Source organism: Capsicum annuum, chromosome 8 (genome assembly GCF_002878395.1).
Source record: "Capsicum annuum cultivar UCD-10X-F1 chromosome 8, UCD10Xv1.1, whole genome shotgun sequence".
NCBI lineage: Eukaryota > Viridiplantae > Streptophyta > Magnoliopsida > Solanales > Solanaceae > Capsicum > Capsicum annuum.
In genome coordinates this window covers 157,509,696-157,531,968 of record NC_061118.1, presented here as the reverse complement: position 1 = coordinate 157,531,968, position 22,273 = coordinate 157,509,696, and the positions used below count along the sequence as shown (strand labels likewise).

The 22,273-nt window shown below is 34.8% G+C and overlaps 3 protein-coding genes across 8 annotated transcripts in view; 1 reads left to right on the top strand and 2 right to left on the bottom strand.

Moving 5' to 3' along the window:
- Nucleotides 1-488: 488 nt before the first annotated feature.
- On the bottom strand, nucleotides 489-3,910 carry LOC107839786 (pentatricopeptide repeat-containing protein At3g49710). 2 transcript variants are annotated; one of them, XM_016683420.2, is made up of 2 exons: nucleotides 1,790-3,910; nucleotides 489-1,708 (listed from the first exon to the last, which is right to left on the bottom strand). In XM_016683420.2, the coding sequence occupies exons 1-2, from the start codon at nucleotides 3,789-3,791 to the stop codon at nucleotides 1,629-1,631; spliced, it is 2,082 nt and encodes a 693-aa protein (XP_016538906.2). In that variant the 5' UTR covers nucleotides 3,792-3,910; the 3' UTR covers nucleotides 489-1,628. The 2 variants fall into 2 exon arrangements, with proteins under 2 accessions (XP_016538906.2, XP_016538905.2); XM_016683419.2 differs by having other exon boundaries at nucleotides 1,072-3,910.
- Nucleotides 489-20,022, bottom strand: LOC107839782 (leucine-rich repeat receptor protein kinase HPCA1). 5 transcript variants are annotated; one of them, XM_047394806.1, is made up of 21 exons: nucleotides 17,667-18,289; nucleotides 17,374-17,580; nucleotides 16,182-16,302; nucleotides 16,022-16,093; nucleotides 15,492-15,566; nucleotides 15,334-15,405; nucleotides 14,544-14,705; nucleotides 14,252-14,326; nucleotides 13,842-13,913; nucleotides 13,678-13,749; nucleotides 13,499-13,567; nucleotides 13,226-13,300; nucleotides 12,243-12,314; nucleotides 11,970-12,101; nucleotides 11,407-11,879; nucleotides 11,136-11,285; nucleotides 10,894-11,027; nucleotides 9,684-9,903; nucleotides 9,219-9,454; nucleotides 8,871-8,915; nucleotides 489-989 (listed from the first exon to the last, which is right to left on the bottom strand). In XM_047394806.1, the coding sequence occupies exons 2-21, from the start codon at nucleotides 17,567-17,569 to the stop codon at nucleotides 885-887; spliced, it is 2,628 nt and encodes an 875-aa protein (XP_047250762.1). In that variant the 5' UTR covers nucleotides 17,570-17,580; nucleotides 17,667-18,289; the 3' UTR covers nucleotides 489-884. The 5 variants fall into 5 exon arrangements, with proteins under 5 accessions (XP_047250762.1, XP_016538899.2, XP_016538900.2 ...); XM_016683413.2 differs by lacking the exon at nucleotides 489-989 and adding an exon at nucleotides 19,606-20,022 and having other exon boundaries at nucleotides 8,289-8,915; nucleotides 17,667-17,783; XM_016683414.2 differs by lacking the exon at nucleotides 489-989 and having other exon boundaries at nucleotides 8,289-8,915; nucleotides 17,667-17,783; nucleotides 17,957-18,278.
- LOC107839784 overlaps nucleotides 19,505-22,273 on the top strand; it is a 5,853-nt gene continuing 3,084 nt past the window's right edge. Inside the window, exons 1-4 of the mRNA XM_047395591.1 lie at nucleotides 19,505-20,008; nucleotides 20,381-20,544; nucleotides 21,400-22,120; nucleotides 22,241-22,270. Coding sequence (XP_047251547.1) covers nucleotides 19,520-20,008; nucleotides 20,381-20,544; nucleotides 21,400-22,120; nucleotides 22,241-22,270 — 1,404 coding nt within the window. The 5' untranslated portion in view covers nucleotides 19,505-19,519. The remainder of the gene's footprint in view (nucleotides 20,009-20,380; nucleotides 20,545-21,399; nucleotides 22,121-22,240; nucleotides 22,271-22,273) is intronic.

Here is a 22,273-nt window from a genome sequence, read left to right as displayed (position 1 = left end):
TAACTAAATAAATTTATATATGTACCAATAGATTTTCTTTAAAAAAAATGAGAGAATTTTTAGGAGGGAAAAAAAAAAATTGCATGCATTAATGGAGGAGAAAAAATCAAAAAGGAAGAGAAAAAATCAGGAAGGAAGATGATAGGCAAATCTTGAATGAGTTAATGGCGAAGTAAAAATAAGATGTGGGATTTTCTTGATAGATATCAAGAGTAAAGTTGGAAAAAAGGGATTTTATGTAATTTTTTAAAAAATAAGGAATATTAGGTAATACAATTATGGGATTTGTGTAATTTATCCATATAAAATAGAACTGGTAAGCCCAAGTTGTCCCCTTCCTTTTAAATTCCATAACAATAACCACTACAGCCCAATCTTGTAGACACATTGCCCAACTATTATGTTAAATATTGTACAAGCCTTACTTTCATGTCCAAGCGCAACAAGAAAATAAGGAAATATAGTTTTTGTTACGTAAGATGAGTTCAAGAAATAAAAATAATTTACACTAGTTGAAGTCAGGTCTTCTTTAGTATACTTGCTCAAGCTGGCCAGTTAAATGTTATTTTCAATTTCTTTCACAGCTTAACCCAAAAGCCTCTTAGCTCCGGATTCATTAACGTACACATATCATAACCAATGTAAATAGTCTATCTATCCCTTTTGAGTTTTGAACCTGAACATATTCTTGGTTCTATTAATTGATAGAGTTTGCTTTTATCATTTGAATCATAAATGGCCTCCGCAACCAGTCTCACTATGTGTTCTCCTCGTTCTATTGGAGTTCTTGCGGCTATCAGCTCTAGCAGTGCCACTCCAAAGCTATATACATCACTTTCCTCGGTCAACTGTTGGCTCATGTAATATTCAGGATCCAAGTACCCCTACGTAGAAAGATTCTTAGAAAATGAGATTTCAACGCAGTGCATATCATCACGTAAAATATATAGCTCTAGCAGTGCCACTCCAAAGCTATATACATCACTTTCTTCATGTTGTTCAGTCATTCGTGGTCAAGAAAACTACCCTTGTTGCTTTTCAACCGTCTTCAAGCTTTATGATTTCTTTCTCTCCGTACAATCCACCATATGCTTGCTGGGGCTGAGTTGCACACACTAAACTTCTTGCTGCTTCATTTACTTCCCCAGCTTTTATAGGATTTCTTTTGCTGTTTCAGGCATGCATCAGTTCACCTCTTTAAGATGTAACATCACATTCCATCGTTGCCTTGTAATTAACCTTGCAGTGAATGAACAAGTGGTTGTCATCTTCATACCCCTACTCACATAATGCACATATGTTGCAAATGATTAGCATGATCTAAGATCATGTAGAGCATTAAACGTATAAGATCAGAATGAATTATGACTCAATAATCCAATCCAAAAGACCGGAAAGCTGCATTCTGTGAACTCTTTCAAGTACTTCACAATTTTTTCCTTATAACTTCAATTGGTTAAAGAAAAATATTAGGTCCATCTTTCTGTTGTCGACAACTAAAAATTTGGTCGATCTTGCTAACTCAAAGTACACTGCATAAATTCACAACTTCACTCTCCATAGCCAATGGCAATCACATGAATTGACTGGAATAGGATTAGCATTCTGATTGATAAACTTATCAGCTATCACCAGTAATCCCCACAAGAACATGCCCCACCCTTGAAGCAATGAAACCTGTGGCAATCCCTTACTGTAATCACTCTTCCTGTCATACGGGAGAGAAGCTTAATTGCGTTATGACAGTCACCACATATTCTCAAGTTCTTTATGATAAGAATAGGTTTACCATCTTTGGTCGATAAAAGCCCAAAAGCAACTGCCAGTTTTTCGCTGTGATGCCACAAGCTTCTCTCTTTCTCCTCCTGCCTAGTTCCGTCATCTCTAATCAGAGCCCACCTCAAATCAGGAGTATACCCTTCTTGCTTCATTTTCTTTGACATTTCTTCCCAGAATTTATACACCAATTTCATCATAGGATGAGAACTATCTTCTGCCACAAAAACGTGGATCCTCTTGTCCACCTCAATCCAACTACAACCCACTTGCTTTCTGACTCCATTATCTCGCATCTTTTTTCTAATTGATGCTACCTCTTCCCATCTGCCAAGACAAGCATTCATGTGCGCAAGCATGACATATGGTGCCGCATTTGACGGATCCAGCTGAACACACTGGTTAGCTGCCTTTGTCGCTAGCTCTATATTACCATGTGTTCGACATGACCTTAGTAACGAGCCCCAACCAATTGTACCAGGATTATATGGCATTGTTTCGATTAGTCTCTCTGCTTCTTCGAGCTTTCCTGCTCGGCCCATAAGGTCAATCATGCATATATAGTGCTCAGCCTCTGGTTTTATCCCAAATTTATCAGTCATTAAACCAAAATACTTCTTTCCTTCCTCGACTTTTCCAGTGTGTGCACATGAAGATAGGACAGAGATGAATGTTATATTTGTAGGTGTCATATTTCCTTCAAGCATCCATGCAAATAGTAACAGCGCCTCTGCTCCATGCCCATGCTGAGCATAGCCTGCTATCATAGAATTTAAAGTGACAGCATTATGCTCAAGCATTCTATCGAAAAGTAGTCTTGCATCTTGCAGATTTCCACATTTAGAATACATTGCAATGAGAGCATTATTCACTGAGATTCGATTGGACGGAATGCTAGATTTGATTGCCAAAGAGTGAATCTGTTTCCCTTGCGAGGGCGATGACAAGTTAGAAGATGCACTAATCACACAAACAAAGCTGCAATCATCAGGCTGATGGCCAGCAAACTGCATTTGTCTGAAACAAGCAACAGCTTCCTCATAAAATTCAGCTTGCGAATATCCAGAAATCATTGTGTTCCAAAGAACCAAGTCAGGATAAGGAATTTCCTGAAACACTTGTTCGCAATCTGAAATACCACCACTACATTTTGAGTACAAATCAATCAGCCCACTTCCAACATGTGGATTTTCTTGAAACCCCATTTTGATTAACTGGGCATGAAATTGAAGCCCACCACGCAAGTCTTCCATGGACGTTAGCGCTGTCAATACACTTGCCAGAGTAAACATATCTAAATTTAAGTCCCTAAATTCCATTTCTTTATACAAAGCTAACGCCTTTGTCCCTTCCCTATGCTGCCCATAAGCAACAATCATCGAGTTCCAAGAAACTTCATCTTTTATCTCACCCATTGACGCGAAAATCGCTTGGGCATAATCAAGAAGCCCGTTTTTGCTATAATACGTGATAAGAGTATTATTAACAGACGCATACGAATTAAACCCAGCTGATATCGACAACGAATGAAGCTGAGTAATGAAATCAAGATTGTCGTTAGCAGCAGTAATAGCAGCAGAAAGTGTAAACCCATCCATCGCAAGACCCGTATCCTTCAACTCGAGAAACAGTCGAATCGCAGGCAAGGTGTAACCAAGATCAGCATAGGCAGATATAAGTGTGTTATAAGAAACAATATCCGGTTCAGGAATATTATCAAACAGCTGGAGGGCAAGGTGCGGCTGACCTCCTTTAGCATAGGCATTAAGAATGGCGTTGAAAGAGAAGACATTGGGTTCAAGGATGGCCTCGAAAGCCTTGCGAGCAGTGGTGAGAAGGCCACATTTGGAGTAGAGAAGGATGAAATGGTTGGAGAAGTAAGTAGATTGTGGAATGAGTGATTTGATGTAAAGGGTATGCAGAGATTTGCCTGTAAAGAGGTTTTTCTGGGCTATGCATGTTTTCAAGATGTGGCGAAAGTGTTGAAGGCTCTCCCCCAATGTTTGTTGGTTCATCTAAGAGACAGCCACTGTTCGACTGACACAATCAGCACGAGTAGTTGATGTCGAGATATGTACGAGGGGTTTAACTAACAAACTGAAAAAGCCTCGACTTATTTCTTTAAAGCATAATTTTATGATCTCAATATTAAATTATAACTTTGATAGTGTAGGACTTTTAACTATTTAAAATCTGAATAAATATGATCTTTAATTTTCAACCTCCATGCATAAATTTTATTTGTGCCTACGTGGATATGTAATCCAATCATACAGTGTCACGTCATTAAAAGGGAAGACTGGGAGGACTTTTGATCTGAAACTTAGGGTGTGTTTGGTATTAAGAAAAATATTTTTCAGAAAATATTTTCCAATTTTCTTATGTTTGGTTGGGTTATATGTTTTGAAAAATATTTTTCAAATCAATTTATTTTCCTTAAATCTAAGGAAAATGACTTCCCTTCAAGAAATACGAAAAATATTTTTCAAAACTGTCTTTCAACCTCACTTTAAAGTTGAAATGTTCATACAATTCTCAAAATCATCTATCCCACCGCCAATACCCTATCACCTTGACACCACCCCTACCCCTACCCCTACTCCCACCCCCTAAAATTCAATTATTTTAAAAAGTATTTAAAAAATTTTTCTTAGTCCATCTCCTATCCCCACCCCACCCCTACTCCTACCAGTCCCCCTTCCAAAAACAATATTTATATTTTATTATTCAAACTTTTCTCTTACCCCACACCCCTCTCCTCCTCCCCCCTTTACCAGCCCCCTCTCCCATCCCTTTCCCCCACCCCATTCCCCCAACCTAAAAAAGAAAAAATTTAAATTTATTTAAAAAAAAAAAAATCAAATCAATTTTTTTCTTCCCTCTCACTACCTTACCCTGACCCCCAGTCCTACTAACTCCCCTTCCCCCCTACCCCTCCCCTATACCAATTTTTAAATTATTTTTTGAACAAAAAGAATTCAAAACTTTTTCTTACCCAACCCGTACTGCCTATTCTAACACTCCCACCCACCCGCCTACCAACCCCTTTTCCAAAAACGAATTTAATTTTTTTAATTTATTTTTTTAAAAAAATATTTTAAAATGTATTTTTACGCTTTAGCTAAATACTAATATGTATTTTTTGAAAAATATTTTTTCATTCACCAACCAAATGTTAGAAAATATTTTTCGAAAAACATTGTTCATCCACCAACCAAACATAAGAAAATAAGTAAGAAATCAATTTGTTTTCCAAGAAAACATTTTCTAGGAAAATATTGTTCATGGAAAACATTTTTCTTCATACCAAACACACCCTTAAAACGACGTCGTTTTACTTCTATATGTTAAAACGACGTTGTTTTGATTATTATTATTATTATTATTATTATTATTATTATTATTATTATTATTATACTATTTCTACATATTACGTACTATTATTGCTTCTATCAATGTACCACTACTACTACTATGACTAGTTATTATTATTATTATTATTATTATTATTATTATTATTATTATTATTATTATAATAATAATAATAATAATTATAATAATAACTAGTTTACTTACCCGCACGTTGCGCGAAAAATTACATAAAAAAATAAAATAAGTTCTTTTACGTGGATAATAAGATAGTCACAGAAGAGAATGCAACCCATCCAATTTGGACATTATTGCTCTTCATTATATTTATGTTCATGATCGGCATACACTGTATTTTCAAACAAAGAGACAATCAAGATAAGATAGATAATTTATCTACTTAAATCTTCAAGTATGGAATGTAAATCACTTATATATACAAAAAACTGTAAAAATGTCTTATTTTTAATAATTTGTACATATTAAATTTGTTATTTGGGAACTTCAAACAAAAGATTTTCTTCAAGATTCTTTAAAAGAGGTGTCACTAAATATTACTTCTAAGGAAAATAAGATTACAATAGTATGATTTAACTTTTCTGTACAAATAAAATGCAAAATGATTGCATCATAAAGTAAGTAAAGTTTTATTGACACCTCAAGTGAAAAATCCCATCCCATAAGCATTTGCAGAAGTTGAATGCATTGGGTTGTATCTCCATTCCAACTCAGGAACTTATATAATTCATGATTGTTTTTCATTTTCTCCATCAGCTTATGTTGATTCGATTGAAAAGAAAATCGAGTGATTAGAGATGTTGCAAAATACTTACTCGATGCTGGAAGGTGATTTTTTTCTTTAAATTGTAGCTTACTGACTCAATAATTTAATCATATATTGATAATACACCTTCAAAATTTATATATAATTTGATAAATTAATAATAATTACTGAAATTTAAAGCAAAAAGAGAAACAAAGTTGATAGCCGATGAAGAAATAATGCATATCAAAGTATATTTGAGAGAGGAAGTAAATTCGTATTAGATATATTACAACAAAATCACAATAACTTACGTTTCGCTGAAAACTTATTCATATTTCGTTCCGCATCTCTTTATTCAACTTTCATTCTGGATCCTCTTTATTCATCATCCATTCTTGATCTCTACAGTGTCATGCTCATGAAAAATATTTGAAAAACTTTAATAGTAAAGAGTAGAGTAAATAAATTTAAAAAATGTTATATCAGGATAATAATAATCTTTTATGTGTTGACAATACAATTATATTTCAAATTTAAAACTTAAACTACTTAATATTAGCTGGATAAATACAAATTTAATAAAATAAAATAAATTAGATGAAAAAGAATGTTTTAGTTGCTACAAAAAAAGGATCCTCAAAGAGGTGTTTTTCTCAAATAGTTTTCTAAAAAAACAATTTTGCTATAAATAAGGAACTAAAACACCTATTTTTAGAGTTTAAAACTGTGTAGTTGTATTGTATTATGAGTTGGAGAGGGGAAATAACTTTGCACAAACTAATTATAGTTTTACTTAGTTTCTTTTTTTAAAAAAAAATTTATCAGGATAATGATAAACTTTTATCTGTTGGCAACACAATTATATTTCAAATTAAAACTTAAACTACTTGATATTAGTTGGATAAATACAAATTTAATATATAAATATTATTGTAATGACAATTGTCACTTTTGCCTCTTCTATTATATATAGAAGATTTTTTTAATAATAAATACTATTTTTTAAAATGATAAATAATGTTTTTTTTAAAAGATAAATATTGTTTAAAAAAAATTGTGTATATTGTTTTTAAATGATAAATGATTTTTGTGTGTGTGGCAGTTTTACTGTTTTTAAAGTTTTAATTTTTAGTTTAATTTTTATTGAAAATTCTTGTAGTTTGTGGTGATGACACATGTTGTTTTAGTTAAATTTGTATTTACTGTTTTTAAATGATAAATGGTTTGTGTGTGCGTGTGTGTGTGGCAGTTTTACCGTTTTAAATTTTTAAATTTTTAATTTAATTTTTAATGAAAATTCTTGTATTTTTTTTGTGATGACACCTGTTGTTTTTGCTTCTGTTTTTATATATAGATAGATAATAATAATATTTTAATAATTTTTTCATCTTAATAATGTTTTATTAATAACGTTTTAATAATGTTAATTTAATAAACTACTATTACTGTCCTTAATAACGTTTTATTAATAACGTTTTAGTAACGTTAATTTAATAATATTTTATTAATAACGTTCTAATAACGTTAATTTAATAATGTTTTAATAACGTTAATTTAATAACTTTAATTTAATAACGTTTTATTAAAACTATAATTTTTTTATTTATTATTAGTATAGTTTCATTTTTGAGCTGAAAAAAATAGTGAAAAGTCATTTAAATATATAAAAAGAAATTAGTAAGGGCATAATAGTCATTTTACCCTTTTTTAACTATGGGAACGCTCAAACTTTTAGCCCGACGCGCCCAGTTTTGCGTGTACGATAACGACACGCGTTTTGCCACATAGGATCGGAGGTTATATTTGTGCAGTTTTGAATAGTTAAAGGTCATATTTGTGCACTATCAAAGTTTAAGGTCAAAGTTATAATTTGGTGTCAAGTTTAGGGTCATATTTATGTATAATGTCTTTCGCAAGTTTTTCGATAGATACATTATTTTTGCAACTAATCTTGGAAATTTCTTCAATTGTGTTTATAATTTAATGGACAAGTAGAACGCGTTATTAAAAAAACAACTTATGATGTTAAAGCTTCATAGGGAGGATATATTTGGCTAATTTCAAAAACAGTTCATTAAAGATATTTACAAGCCAAAAACCTCATGGGCATTTCAATTTTCAACCTTGAAGAAATTGAATAGTGTAAAGTACTCGTTAACTAATTATGCAATTATTAAAAACAATCTTCATAGTCCAAGACCAAAGAGGTCCTAATATTTTGCTCTTGTTGACATAACTGCAAAGGTCAGTGTAACAAGAGAACTCTTGATTTGTTAAGTTCCAGGTTTTTTGCTATAAAATTCAATTCATATGTTGTCCTGTACACTGTACAGTAGGATGTAACTTTATTTCGATCAAATATCAATACAAAGATTACTTAATCTCAAGAAGTCATATGTAATTCTGACTTCAGATATATTAGAACAGAAGAATCACCGGTACCAAACAATCAAAACGAATGTAATTCATAGTTATGCTCAATACAACAAAGTAAATGTCAATCACAGTTAAAAGTAGTTTAGTAGCTTCAATAAGTGGTGTTCAAGCCACCAGAAGGATATTTACCACTATAATCAAACGCCTTGTCATTATAAAAATCGTCAAGACTGACTTGAGTTGTGTCCTCATAGGTAGTTGAAGTGAGGCCGTCTTCACGATGCTTGCTCAAGCTGGCAATTTCAAGGATGCTCTCAATTTCTTTCACAGCCTCTCCCATGGAAGGCCTATCGGCCCCGGATTCATTAACACATCTCATTCCCAATGCAAATAGTCTATCAACGCCTTCGAGTTTTGAACCTGGACCTATTCTTGGATCTATTAATTGGTAGAGTTTGCTGTTATCTTTTGAATCATACATGGTCTCTGCAACCAGTCTCACTATGTGTTTTCCTCGTTCTATTGGAGCTCTTGCAGTTATCAGCTCCAGCAACACCACCCCAAAGCTATATACATCACTTTTCTCAGTCAACTGTTGGCTCATGTAATATTCAGGATCCAAGTACCCCTACATACAGTTCTTAGAAAATGAGATTTCGAGTGTGGATGGTGCATTATGGAATTACAAATGCTCTTTGAAATCAAAATTTGCATACATCACCATATTAAACAATGAATAACAAGTGGTGATTAATCTTTAATTGGATTCAGAATGATCTTTCTTCATGCTGTTCAGTCATTCATGGTCAAGAAAATTAGCCTCGACGCAGTACCAACTGCCTTCAAGTTATAGGGTTTAATATACGCTAATCCATAGGAACTATATCACAGCTCAAATTGATTCATCAAGGTTTGAGGTTGTAATGCATACCAATGTGCCTTTGACTTGAGTGGTGACATGGCCCTTGTCATCGTCTCTCAAAAGTTTTGATAGGCCAAAATCAGCAACTTTTGCAGTTAAATGGTCATCCAGCAAGATGTTATTTGACTTAACATCCCTGTGTATTATGGGAGGATCTGCAAGCTCATGCAAGTATGCTAAACCTCTAGCAGCATCAAGGGCTATCCTAAGTCTCCTTGTCCACTCCAATTGGAATTTTGGCTTGACTGAAAGAGCCATATGCAGATTGAGAAAAACCAAATTAAGCTTGTATATACGTCCAAACACTGATATACATTTCTCGTATCTTAGACAGTTCAATGGACAGATCAATACTGTTTTAGTGAAGAAATATCAATCTTTCTTATTTGCGAGATTGGACTGGACTTAGCATCTGCTTCCTCTAAAGCAAGCTAACTGAATGATGAAAGCTCATCGGAACAAGAGAAGAATTACCTGAGAGACTTTCCCTTAGAGTACCCTTTGGAATGTACTCATACACAAGCATTTGTTCACCTTGCTCATAACAAAATCCAACCAGGCTTACAACATTCTTGTGGTGTATCCTTGACAATAGCTCAATCTCTGTTTTGAACTCAAAAGCACCCTGCATTGATCCATGTTGTGCTCTTTTAATTGCAACCACCTCCCCAGCAGTAAGTGTACCTTTGTAGACCTGTTGATGCTACATGTATCAGTCTTGGAAATTCAACATGCTACAAATACATTAGCAAAATGAGTTTGAAGATGCAGTATTAATGTGCCATGCAATGCATGTGTTAGTCGTGCAGAAAAATCAAGATATCGTCCTGGATGGCTGAACATCAGCTATTAGTGAATATTAACAATGTAGTTCAACCAGAAATGCTCAGCAATTTCCTGTAGCTCCAAAGTTGCTGGTGAATAACACAAATGAGGCAGGGGTAAAACATAAAGGTGGGTTGCATCAGCAGCATACTTAATGGGCTAATTATTTAGCTAGGTAACGAGTAATTCAGGAGCTCAACCTAACAACAGAAGTAAACCAATAAACCAAGGGACTCTTATTGCCTCTGGCTTTACACCAAGAAACACTACCTTGCAGTAATCATTCATTTTAGTCTGCAGCTTCCTCACAACTGAATAAATCTTGGACTAGTTTAGTTCATAATAGCGGCTAGAGGTGGAAAATAGGAATTTTGTTATATGGATAAGATATAAACAGTTCGTTCACTTTAACACTTCCACCTATCTCACCATATAGGCAAGGTGTACTTTCCTTTAAAATATGTGAATTTTGTTGAAGAAATTCGTGATCCCATGTGCAAGATGTTAATACTCTATCGACATATAACTATTGCATTCAAGAAAAACTCCTCGACAGCTGCTCATTGATGTGTACCAGATGTTTAAATGTCCTAATATGTGTACCAGATGTCTAAATCTCCTAATTTAGTGTCCAAAATATCTATAGGTTTAGTGCGATAGTTGGATCAAAAATCAAACAAGTCGAGCATATGACCATCTTTGCATTTTAAAATGGTAGTCAATGCGAATTTATGACACTATATCATAAAATGGACAATATGTTGTTCATCCATCAGTATGGGGAAAGTTAAGACCTTAACTACACTAAGTATGTACTGAAGTTTATAGCAGGAACAGAAAGAAGGGAGAAATCATAAACCTTCCCATAGCCCCCAGATCCGATGCAGTTAGATTCTGAAAAATTATTTGTGCACCTTCTAATCTCTTCAAATGAGAACCATCTTGCTCCTTTAAGTTGTGGCACAGCACCACTTGTGTCACGGTCCCAAGATTCTGTATTCACATGAAGACATCATTGGGAGGGAAAAATAACACCACTTAAAGCTAAAAAAAACAATTATGCCGATAAAAGGGTGCTGATCTAAAAAAAATTGATCTTACCGAAAGGATTACTGCTATGACCAGCTCTTTTTGCTATTTTTCTCTGGTGAAAAGCATAAAGACCAGCACAAAGTGTTAAGAGAACAAGCAATGCACAACCAACAGATATTCCAATGATGAGACCAGTATGTGATGACTTCTTCTTTCCGTCTAAATTACAAAAATAAGCGAACTTGTCAGGCTAGATAAAAAATTGCAAATCTATCCGGAAAAGAATCTGAGAAAAAGAAGAGAAGAGATTTTTTTTGTGTGTGTAACCATGTTGAGTTACCTGCAAAGCAACAATAACCTTCAGAAGTAAAGAAAAAGGGTCCAAAATATTGGAGTTGGAAAGGATTCCGGTTGAGCAGGAAACCAATGGAAGAAATTGATGTATGATTGAAACTGTCCTGTGTTGCAGGAAAGATTTGTGCTTCAATTTGAAGATATGAATAAACATCAACTGTTGGATCACTTAGCGAAACTGAATCCACAGGAAGCCCATTGGATAGAAAAGCTTTCATCATAGAACCAGCAAGGGTTGAAAAGTAGCTTGAGTTCTCTAAATTTGAGAAGGACAGGGAAAAGAAATGTAGTGTCCCAGTGTATGGATATGAACATTTGCATGTAGGACTTAATGTTTTGTCTGAATTGCAGGACATTGCTGGACAACTCATAGGTGATGAGAAGGAATCATTGGAAATCTGAATTGCACAGTATTTGGCTGTTGCTCCTGTTCCATCACAAATCGGGTTCCCAGCGAGCCTGCAAAATATAACATTACATTATTCTCCAAGACAGGAGAATGTGCATGATCTAATAAGAAGGTTAATTAGAGAGAAATAATTTGCTCACGATATATTCATATTGTATCCTGTTTTCTGAGTGAAGTCCTTGATAGAATTATTTCTTAAATCAAGCGTTAAATTGTTCCCATATCTGGTCCCAATATCCAATGTCCCATTGAGCTTGTTGTTGGCTAATCCTCTGCAAATATAAAGCCAAATGGTGATCAAATAAAATGTCTCCTATAAGAGATGATGTAGATCCAAAGTCCAAGTCGTTATTTTAATGAGTGAACATCCCTCGCCTAAATCCGGTTTTATGAGATAACAAGTGCGAACTTACATAGTCTCCAAGTTACCAAGGCTGAATATGTCAACAGGGATTTGTCCTTGCAGTGTTGTGTTCTCCATATATCTGTCCATCAAAGATTACTAAGACAGCAAATAACCTCAGGGACTAAGGCAACTCAAAATTGAGGAAGCACACAAAGCAGTTATCTTCCTTGAACCATCCTTAAATTTGGATATATGCTGCTAAAAAGCATGCTCCTCCTCTACAGAATTTGCATACTGGTATTTGCTTAGGCTTACATTTAACAATCTAGATTTCCTCAATGGATGCATAGAAAAAGTATGCTACCAAAATAATCTAAAACGGTAGCAAAAATAATCAAAGAAAAGTTCCATTTTCTCCATAAGATGTTATTTCAACAATTCTAATAAATGGCTTGTAGAGGAGAAGTAGCATCTGTGGAACAGCATATCCCAGAATGTAAATATTGTTTCTCTGTAACAACAAAGATAAGGGAAAAAGAGACGAGATACATGGGCCCTCTGACTTCCAACTATGTGCTGTGTGGCTCTGTGAAGCAAATGAAGAGTTTACGCTTACTCTAAGCCTCTTTGATTGGTAGACTGTAGTGCTAAGCCCCCTACTTAAGATTCAATTCATAAGGCTAAAATTATGTTGTCGTGAGGCTTTGGTTAGGCAACTACTCTAGGCTAATCACTTCTACTTATTTACTGGCCCTTCCACTAAAGACTCGACTTCAGAGCAGGAAATCTTCCTACAGTTGAGCAACAAGTCAACTGTATTCAACTGAAGCACAACAGAGCAAAAATTGAACACAATATTCCGTCCATTTCCTAAGTGCTCTATGCCAGTTAATGGCAGCCAAACATGCTTGCGGCAGTCAAAAAAACAGGAATAAGTTCTTGTGCAGATGCATCAGATAAGGAGATTTTGTATGTTATTCCGCACTCAGGGTTTTACTTGATACAACTAAGTGTGTATGCATGCACATGAGAAAAAGGAGAGAGAGATACATTGTTTTCAATAACGGGAGGCTTGTAAACCATTGTGGAACAGATGATGCATTGAAACTGTTATTGCTCATACCCCTGCAGACAAAAGGAATAAATAAATGGATCAAATAGGTATATCACATTCGTCACATCCTTCCCAAAAGGAGTCACAAATAATTTGAATGAAGCAATTCTTCTATGAGAACTTTCAAAATCTGTCGGAAGAGAAGTCCACATAATTTCTACCAGCATTAGTACACATTTCATAGTTACAATACGTACACACCAACTTACACATAGGTTAGCAAGTTCATCCCAGTAAGGTCCGGAATTGATCCATTGAGATTATTATTGGATAAGTACCTAAAACAGAATAGAAAGACTTATTTCAAAATAAAATACCAATAGCATTCTACTTTTACATCAAGGGACCAACAGAAATTGATTAGGCATATCCTCTACTGAGTGCATACAGCTCATTGAGACTTGTAAGATTGTTGAGCTTAGAAGGCACAGATCCATTAAGAGAGTTCCAGTCCAGTCGCCTGTAGCCATGACAAGATATGTAACGAAAATGAGCATAACTTCAGGGTAGAAAGTACATGAGCGAATGTTTCTGACAACACTAGGAACTCACAAAATTTCTAAATTCTGCAGACTTCCCAGAGACTCTGGAATTTCACCCGTCAGTTGGTTGTGATCTAAAATCCTGATCAATAGGAAGCCAAGTATCATCAGAATCAAGAGAAAAATGATTTGCGGCATGACTGTTTCTTATGAATCAGCATCATTTCTTCAGCTCTGAATCTCCATTCTTCAGGTCTTTTAGTCGAAAAATCACTTCTTGAATATTCCATCAACACTACACTAAAGATATTGTTCTCTTCTAACAAAAAGATTCTTAAAACTTTCGATTCATCTTGGAAGTAATAGAAGGTCATTATGTATTTATTCCTCAAAAGGTTTAACAAACCAAAGTAAATTTAAGTTAACTAGATATATGGGTTTTAAAATGAAAATATACACTTAAGTTGCCTACATACTCACACATGTATCAGCTTCATGTCTGGACTGAAAAGTTGAGGTTGGATTGGGCCAGAGAGCTGATTTTTTGACAAGTGGCTGCAAGAAAAGGATACAACTTTATACTACTAATACAACAACAACAACATACCCAGTGTATTCTCACCTAGTGGGGTCTGGGGAGGGTAGAGTGTACGCAGACCATACCACTACCTCAAGAGAAGTAGAGAGGGTGTTTCCGATAACTTTATACTACTACTGACGAAGAGAAAAAGACTAGAATGAAAAAGTTGCATTTTATGGAGAGGCAACATACAGGTGTCTGGTACTGACTAGCGAATCCAAACCAAGTACTGAATCGTGTGAGATTGGGATAGTCCCAGTAATTTTATTGTCACTCAGATCAAGCCATGACAATTTAGATAAATTGCCAATTGATGGTGGAATTGGCCCAGTGAAGCTGTTAGAAGTTAGAGATCTGTGGAAACATTGTAAAAAAAGACGAGAAATTAAATCAAGAAGAAGCTGACTGCTACAGGGAACATAGACCCTTAAACAAAGATGAAGAATGTATTGAAACATAATAAGAAATAGAAAGACCTATCAGCCGTTTGCTTCTGTTTATACAACCATAGAATCTCAACAAAAAATAAAGATGCTTGAGTGTTTTTCAGTAAGAATCTACAAAATGAATCTGTACCACACCTCGTATAATTTACTTCACATGTTAAGGATGAATTTACTCTAACTGAATCCTAGCCTGGCACACATCCATAGTATAGACAGGGCACGTTACAAGTTATTTGTCAGAGAATCTCTGTTTTATATACCCGCCACAGATGGCAACTTTTTGTTTTCAAACGAAATCCAATCATAATAAGGTTGAATATACCATTCCATGAAATGAAGCTAATTTGATAGGAGTATCGATAAGAAAAGCAAAAGAAATTGTTAACCGAACTCGTTTTTAACTGCAAAAAAATAACTCAGTTGTCAAAGTCAGACATAGAAGAAATGCAAAATTTTACTCCAGCTAAACAAAAAGGAAGGAATTAATGGTTAAACATCAGGTGAACAAATGGATAAACAGGAAAGTACATCCTTACATAAAAACTAGCTGCTCCAGAGAACCAATTGATGCTGGAATTGGACCAAAGAAGCTGCAACCAACTAAGATTCTGCATAAAATGACCAGCTTCCAAAGTCAGGATCTAGACTACACGGTTGTATAGGACATACCAGAGTGACCATTTAAACTTCTTACAAGGTTGTCAAATTCTTCAAATTTCCAATTGATGGTGGAAGAGTTCCTTTCAAGCCAACATTATTTGAGAGGTCCCTACAACAAAGAAGCTCATATATGTGCCTCAAAAAACAAATTTGGTACAATAAAACGAAGCAAAGTGATACAGTTCAAATAGGTTGATTTGAGGTAAGAACAAGGTTAGAACTAGTTAAAGCTCCATCTTCTTGTCCAAATGGCAGATATTATTCCTTTTTAGATGAGAAAGAAAGATTAATCTTTCTTATGATGTGTATGCTCCTTACAAATACTTACAAGGGTTAGTTTGGGATGAGGAAGAGATGAGGCCGGAATTATATATGTAGCAAAGAAAGACATGGATATTGCATTCATTTACTTTGAGAACTAGCTGCAGCATTCTTAATGATGTTTACATGAAACTACAGTATTTCTTCAGATAAGAGTTGGAGAAAGAAATATGGAGATGATTATGGAATTTTATCATCGATATCTTAACAGTCAAGACAGAAAAACAGAAATAGAAAACATACAAAATTTGTAATGCAGATAACGATGAAAGATCTCCAAACTGATTGCCTTCCAAACCCATGCCTGATAACTTACTGCAAATGGAAGATAAAGAAAACAATGAGGAAGGAAAGGTATGCAAGCTACAGAACAATCATAAAATGTCAAATATCAAGGATATACATTGAGGTTACGCGTGAATTGTTACAGATAACACCTGCCCAGCTGCTACCACAAGGATCTGGCCCCTCCCAATTTGGTGGCAAGTTGTTCCAGCTAGCTTTGAGAGCAAATAGAGCAGCAGCTGCACAATAAACGAAATTATAAACGGCTTTTGTACTGTACTATCAAGAAGGTAGATGTTTCACTAGCTACTTATGTACTCTCAAAATTCAAGTTAAAAAAGCGCAAAACTTCTAATGCATTCAAATTTGACAAAGACTCTTGATACATCTTTTCAAAGACTCTTGATACATCTTTTTCAACCGACACTAAATACAGATAGTATAGAAGCCTCTTCTCCCAGGCTTGTTGCTAATCTAAACTCTACATCTGCAGTGCTAACTTTGAACGTCTTTTCAGTTGATCAGTAACTTGGTCAACTAAACTGCACGAAGAGCATACTTCAACTTATTTTCCTATGTTCTAAATTCGGAGTAAAGGCAGACAGATCCCAATAAAGAAAACATGACTTTGAGTACCTCTGAAATGTACTTAATTTTGAATGAAATGTGTTGCCTAGCATTTCGCCCTAAAATTGCACAAGGAACTCTGATGTAAGTATATCAACCAGTCTTCATTGACGCTAAAGACCAGCTAGATCATAAAGTTCTCTCGTTCATCCTTCGTGATGACTTAGTTTTATCCCTTCCTGTTGCTTTGCTTTGGTATTTTTTCCTTATACTAGCTTCCCCTATGATGAATAAAGTAATCAAACAACACAGCAAGAACTCTTCCCCTATGATGCATATAGTAATCAAACAACACAGCAAGAACTATAGGCTACACGCCCTAGACACCTCAAACTTTTCAGATAGAATTAACCACTACTCAAAGCTAAAAAAAGGGAGCATAACGAAATAATCGAATCAAAATTCATCCCCCACAGATGGGGATATTGAAGAAAGCAATGCAATAAGATTTTTCAAAATTCCATAAATAGAATAAACCATAATTCAGGATGGAGTATGATAGTTCTTAGATTCTATCCTACGAGTCCCCAATACTGCACAAACAATTCAGCAGTTTTAGACTTTTGAACAGCTAATAACTTAGTACACGCCCAAGTCTAACTATCTAAGTTTTAGGTTATAGACTCAGTCACTCAGATATCATATCAAGCAGAGTTAAAAGGATAATCGGAAAAAAGCATTACCATCATTGCTATTTGTTTGTCCCAGTATAGCCAGAATTTGGGATGCAAAAATCAGGAGGAACGTTTGTCTTCTTGAACCCATTTCCAGCATAGCAAATTCTTCTTCCTGAACATCCAAAATGGGTATGCTTTTGTTGGATAAGAAACAGTGCAAGCCTTGTAAACAACGCCTTTCTAATATCCAGCAAGTTATCATTGACCTTCACGCTGCATGGACAAAAGAATAAGTCCAAGAAAATCTATTGAAAACTAAGTCACCACAAATAAAATAATGTGTGTTTGCAATATATTACAATGATTCCTCGAGCAAACAATAAGAAGAAGCCAACAAGTAGAAGGTTTCTTGATAAGAATCAAGAACTTTGACCAAGCATCCAAACCCCATGTCACTTCTTGCTGATTTCATCATCCTTGAAAAAAAAAAAACTAATCATAAAGGGGATAAGAATCTAAAGGGTGCAGGTAAGAAATATTGTTGTTTAACATAAACAAGAAAGCAAAATGTTTTCTTTATTTTTTTGGTATACACAATGCAACGTATGAGAAATCAAGATTTCAAGATAAAGATTGAATATTCAAATACTCCAATTAAACTCTGAAGTAACCATCGTAGGCACTAAAATAATGGAGTGTCACAAATGAAGAACAAGAATTGGCGCCAACGCTAAAGTTGAACGTTCGAAGAAGTCAAAAGTTCTCTTCTTTTTTTTTAATCCCACCTAATCGCAGCCGTTACTACCTCTACCTGGGAAAATCTTAGAAAATTATGTTTTGTCGATTTTGCCATGATGAAAATATCTGTTGACATTCTTCCTTAGATAAACCCAAAGTATTTAAGGTTGGACAAATTCAAGAATGACCTAACGAGGTTCGGTCTAATTTATAGACCGGGGAATTGTTTTAAAATTAGACATAAATCATGAAAATGATACACAAATCATATATTTAGTAATCATTAATAAAAAAATAATAATAATAAAAAGATTAAAAAAAAATAATAAAATTGGTGAAGAAGTTGCAGTAAAAGAGATAAAAGTTATATCAATTGATGATAATTTAGAAGAGATTTTAGGGGATGAAATATTTGGGGGGGAAATTTTCAAAGAAAAATAAATTGCATGCATTAATTGTGGAATAAAAGATGAAGTTTTATTCATACGTATCAAAAGTAAAATATAAAATTCGGGATTTTAAGTAATTGTTTAAAAGATAAAGAAAAATGGATAATAAGATCTCTTACGTTTGATTTTGTGTAATTTATTCATAAATATTTAACTCCGCAACTTTATGATCATGTGATAGTAACTTCACATGTATGAAGTAATTGATTTACACATACAATAAATAATATAACAATAACTAATACAATAATATATTTTATGATTAATATTGAACAATTATAATAACGCTAACAATTATAATAACGCTAGATTTGTGGTATCAAAGAAACTCATAGGATTCAAAATATAGTAACATATTTTTAACTGAGATACAAATCAATTATATGTTACTTACAGGTAAAAGAAAAAATTCTTAATTTCTTTTTAAATCAAACTATATATTACCTCACTAGAAGTAAATAATCAATAAGTATAATCAATATTATGATTTAAAGACTACTCTTTCGTAAACAAATATAAAAATACTTTCAAATCAAAAATCTAAAATAATTTTGAGAGACATATAACTAATACACTTAATCATTAAAAATTTAAGATATGAATTTTGATTATCAAAGGGACGTTTAAATGACATTCGTCTTTTATGACATGTTCTTGATTAGTAGTTGTGTAATAGTTTGGTTTGTTATTTAAGTTGTTCTCAACCCACATATTTCTATGGATGAATTGACTTTAATTATTCATTCCTTGAAGAATTTGAGGATCGGCAATATTAATTAAAAAATTCTACACATGATAGATTATTGAGATAACTCGAGTATTAAGTGTCAGACAATTTAAAATATAAAATTAAATATTTTGAATATAAGCCTTTTGAAACTAAATCACACATAAATCTTATGAGAATCTTAATAGCTTAGTTGGTTAGTTACCTGAACTTCACCTTGTTGGTGAGGGTTCCCCACATTATAATCCCCTACCCTCAATTTTTTTATTTTTTTATTTTAAAAAAACACATAAATCTGATGAAGTTTTACGTATGTCTCACCTCAAAGAAAGTTTCAACAAAGCCTTTTATTGAAAAAAGTTTAGGGCGAAAACGAACATTTACCAAAAAGCAAGGGACTATAGTGCTCTTTATCATTTCTTCGTCTTCTTCCTCTCTCATTCCAACGGCTCTCACCAGTAACAAAATGCAGCACCGGCAAGAGATCGATCGCCGCCGCAGCGTGGTGGTTGAGCTAGCACTCGGAGACTGCTACGTCGACGGAGAAACTTTCAATTTGGAAAAAGCAGTGTGTAGCCACGGCCTGTTCATGATGGCACCAAATCGCTGGGACACTCTCTCCAAAACCCTAGAACGTCCATTGCGCCTCTCCGAGAACATTAACGACAATGATCACGAGCAGTCTCTTCTCGTCCGTATTACTCAACCATTCGATTCTCCTCATCTGCTCATCCTCCGTGTTTTCGGTACCGATTCTCTTTCTACTATACACCAACGCTCTTTGCTGGTACTTCTTTTTCCTCACGTATTTGTTTAAATTTTGCGTAATATATAAATGTGTCATTTAACTTGGCATCAACCAGCATTTACCCGTTCCAGGTGTGCACAAGTAGCCACGTGAACTATCAAACTTATAAAGTTGAACAAGTAGGTGTGTGAGGTGCACGCGTCCTGGCTCCTGCATGTCATTTGGCGTGAGATTTGCCACGTAGGACGTGTGTGTCTACTAATTGTCTATTTTATTTAGCACACCCAAAGTTAGAGGGCATAAATGCTAACTGAGGCAAAGTTAAAAGGCACGTTTATGTATTATCCGTTTAAATTTTGTATGTCTTCTTTTGTTTATTGGCTGGAGTTTACTTTTACTGTTATATTATAGGGTCAAGTGAGGCGAATGTTGAGATTATCAGTGGAGGAGAATAAAAGAGTGAAAGAGTTTCATGAGATTTGTGGAGAAGCTAAGGAGAGGGGATTTGGGAGAGTGTTTAGATCGCCGACATTGTTTGAGGACATGGTGAAGTGTATGCTGCTCTGCAATTGCCAGTGAGTTGTTCAACTGTGTAGCATTATAAAACTAGTTACTTACATTCATTCATCAAAAAGAAACAATGTAGTATAAAGCTATGCAAAGAATTTTGCCAGTCGACCAGTGATATTATGCAATCTGAGTAAGGAAATCAAGATTACGAATAAACAACAACAACAACATACCGAGTATAATTTCCACAAGTGGGGTCTGGGGAGGATAGAGTGTACGTACACCTTACTCCTACCCTGCCAGGTAGAGAGGTGGTTTCTGAAAGACCCTTGGCAAAGCAAGATGCAACATTTATGAAGATATAAGCAATAGCAAGATAGTAAGAAGAAATCAAGATCCCATATAATTTGAAGAAAATAAGGGAATGCACTAATTGTTAGTTGTTGGATTAATTTTCTAGGTGCCAGAATAGTAGATTAGAAGTTTAAAACTCTTCAAGGATCTGCTTTGTCAAAAACTCTTCAGGGATGTAAGTTTATACCTTTGTTTTTCTCATTATCTTCACTTTTGGTGCTAACTTGTTTAATAAGACCCTTATATTGGTGCTTTAACTTCAAATTTTATCTTATTATCAAGACAAAACTGAAACAAGAAAATCCAACTTCACTTGCCTACCTCTCCACCCTAGATGGATTGAGCAACTGGAGATTAGAACCGACTTTTGTTGAGGTTGCTCTGGAATTTAATCTGATCTTATATGCTGAAATCAGTTAGAGCTGCTAGCAAATATGTGATCTAAAAAGTAGCTTGATTTGGTGTTCAGATAAAATGAAACGACATATCTAGCGTAGTCCCACAAGTCAAGGAATGCACCTTTCGTGGTAATTTTAATCATATTTTGCATTTGCTTCCTTTCGTAGGTGGTCAAGGACGTTGAGCATGGCTGAAGCATTATGTGAGCTTCAGTTGGAGCTAAACAGTCCCTCGTCAGCTGCATCTTTTTCTGTTGCTGATAATCAAAATAATTTGAATTGCATAACTACTAAGTCTGAGCATTTCATTCCAAGAACACCAGCAGGAAAAGAATCACGGAAAAGAGCTCGAGCTTATGGATGTTCCAGAAACTTGTTGGAGAGGCTTACAGAAGTCGAAGAAATTGTGGATGAAGGGAAACCGAATGCGAGTTTGACACTTGGATTTTCAGATGGTAAAGAGGTTATTCTCCCAAAAAATGATATTTGTCAGGCTGCTACTGAAGGTAGTGAAGTTAGTATAAGTGCACCATTCAATCCTGATCCTTCAGAAGATAGAGAGCTAAGCTCTTTTAATCAGCTTGGGAATTTCCCTAGCCCGAAAGGATTGGCAGGCCTTGATGAAAGTTTTCTAGCAACGCGTTGTGGTCTTGGGTATAGAGCGGGGCGCATTGTAAAGCTTGCTAAGGGCATAGTTGAAGGTAGGATTCAGCTGAAAGAACTTGAAGAAGCTTGCAGCAACCCAAGCTCATCCAACTATGATAAAATGACCGAGCAGCTGAGAGAAATAGATGGATTTGGCCCTTTTTCCTGTGCGAATGTACTGATGTGCTTGGGTTATTACCATGTGATTCCTACTGATTCAGAAACAATTAGGCATCTAAAACAGGTATCAACTTTCACTTCAAACTTGACTTAAAGGCCATGTATGTAATGTTCCCCCGAAATTATCATGGACAATTACGTTATTAGGAATCTTAAGACGGGTTCACTGTTGCGAAAATTTCAGGTTCATCGGAGAACCTCCACCATACAGGAAGTT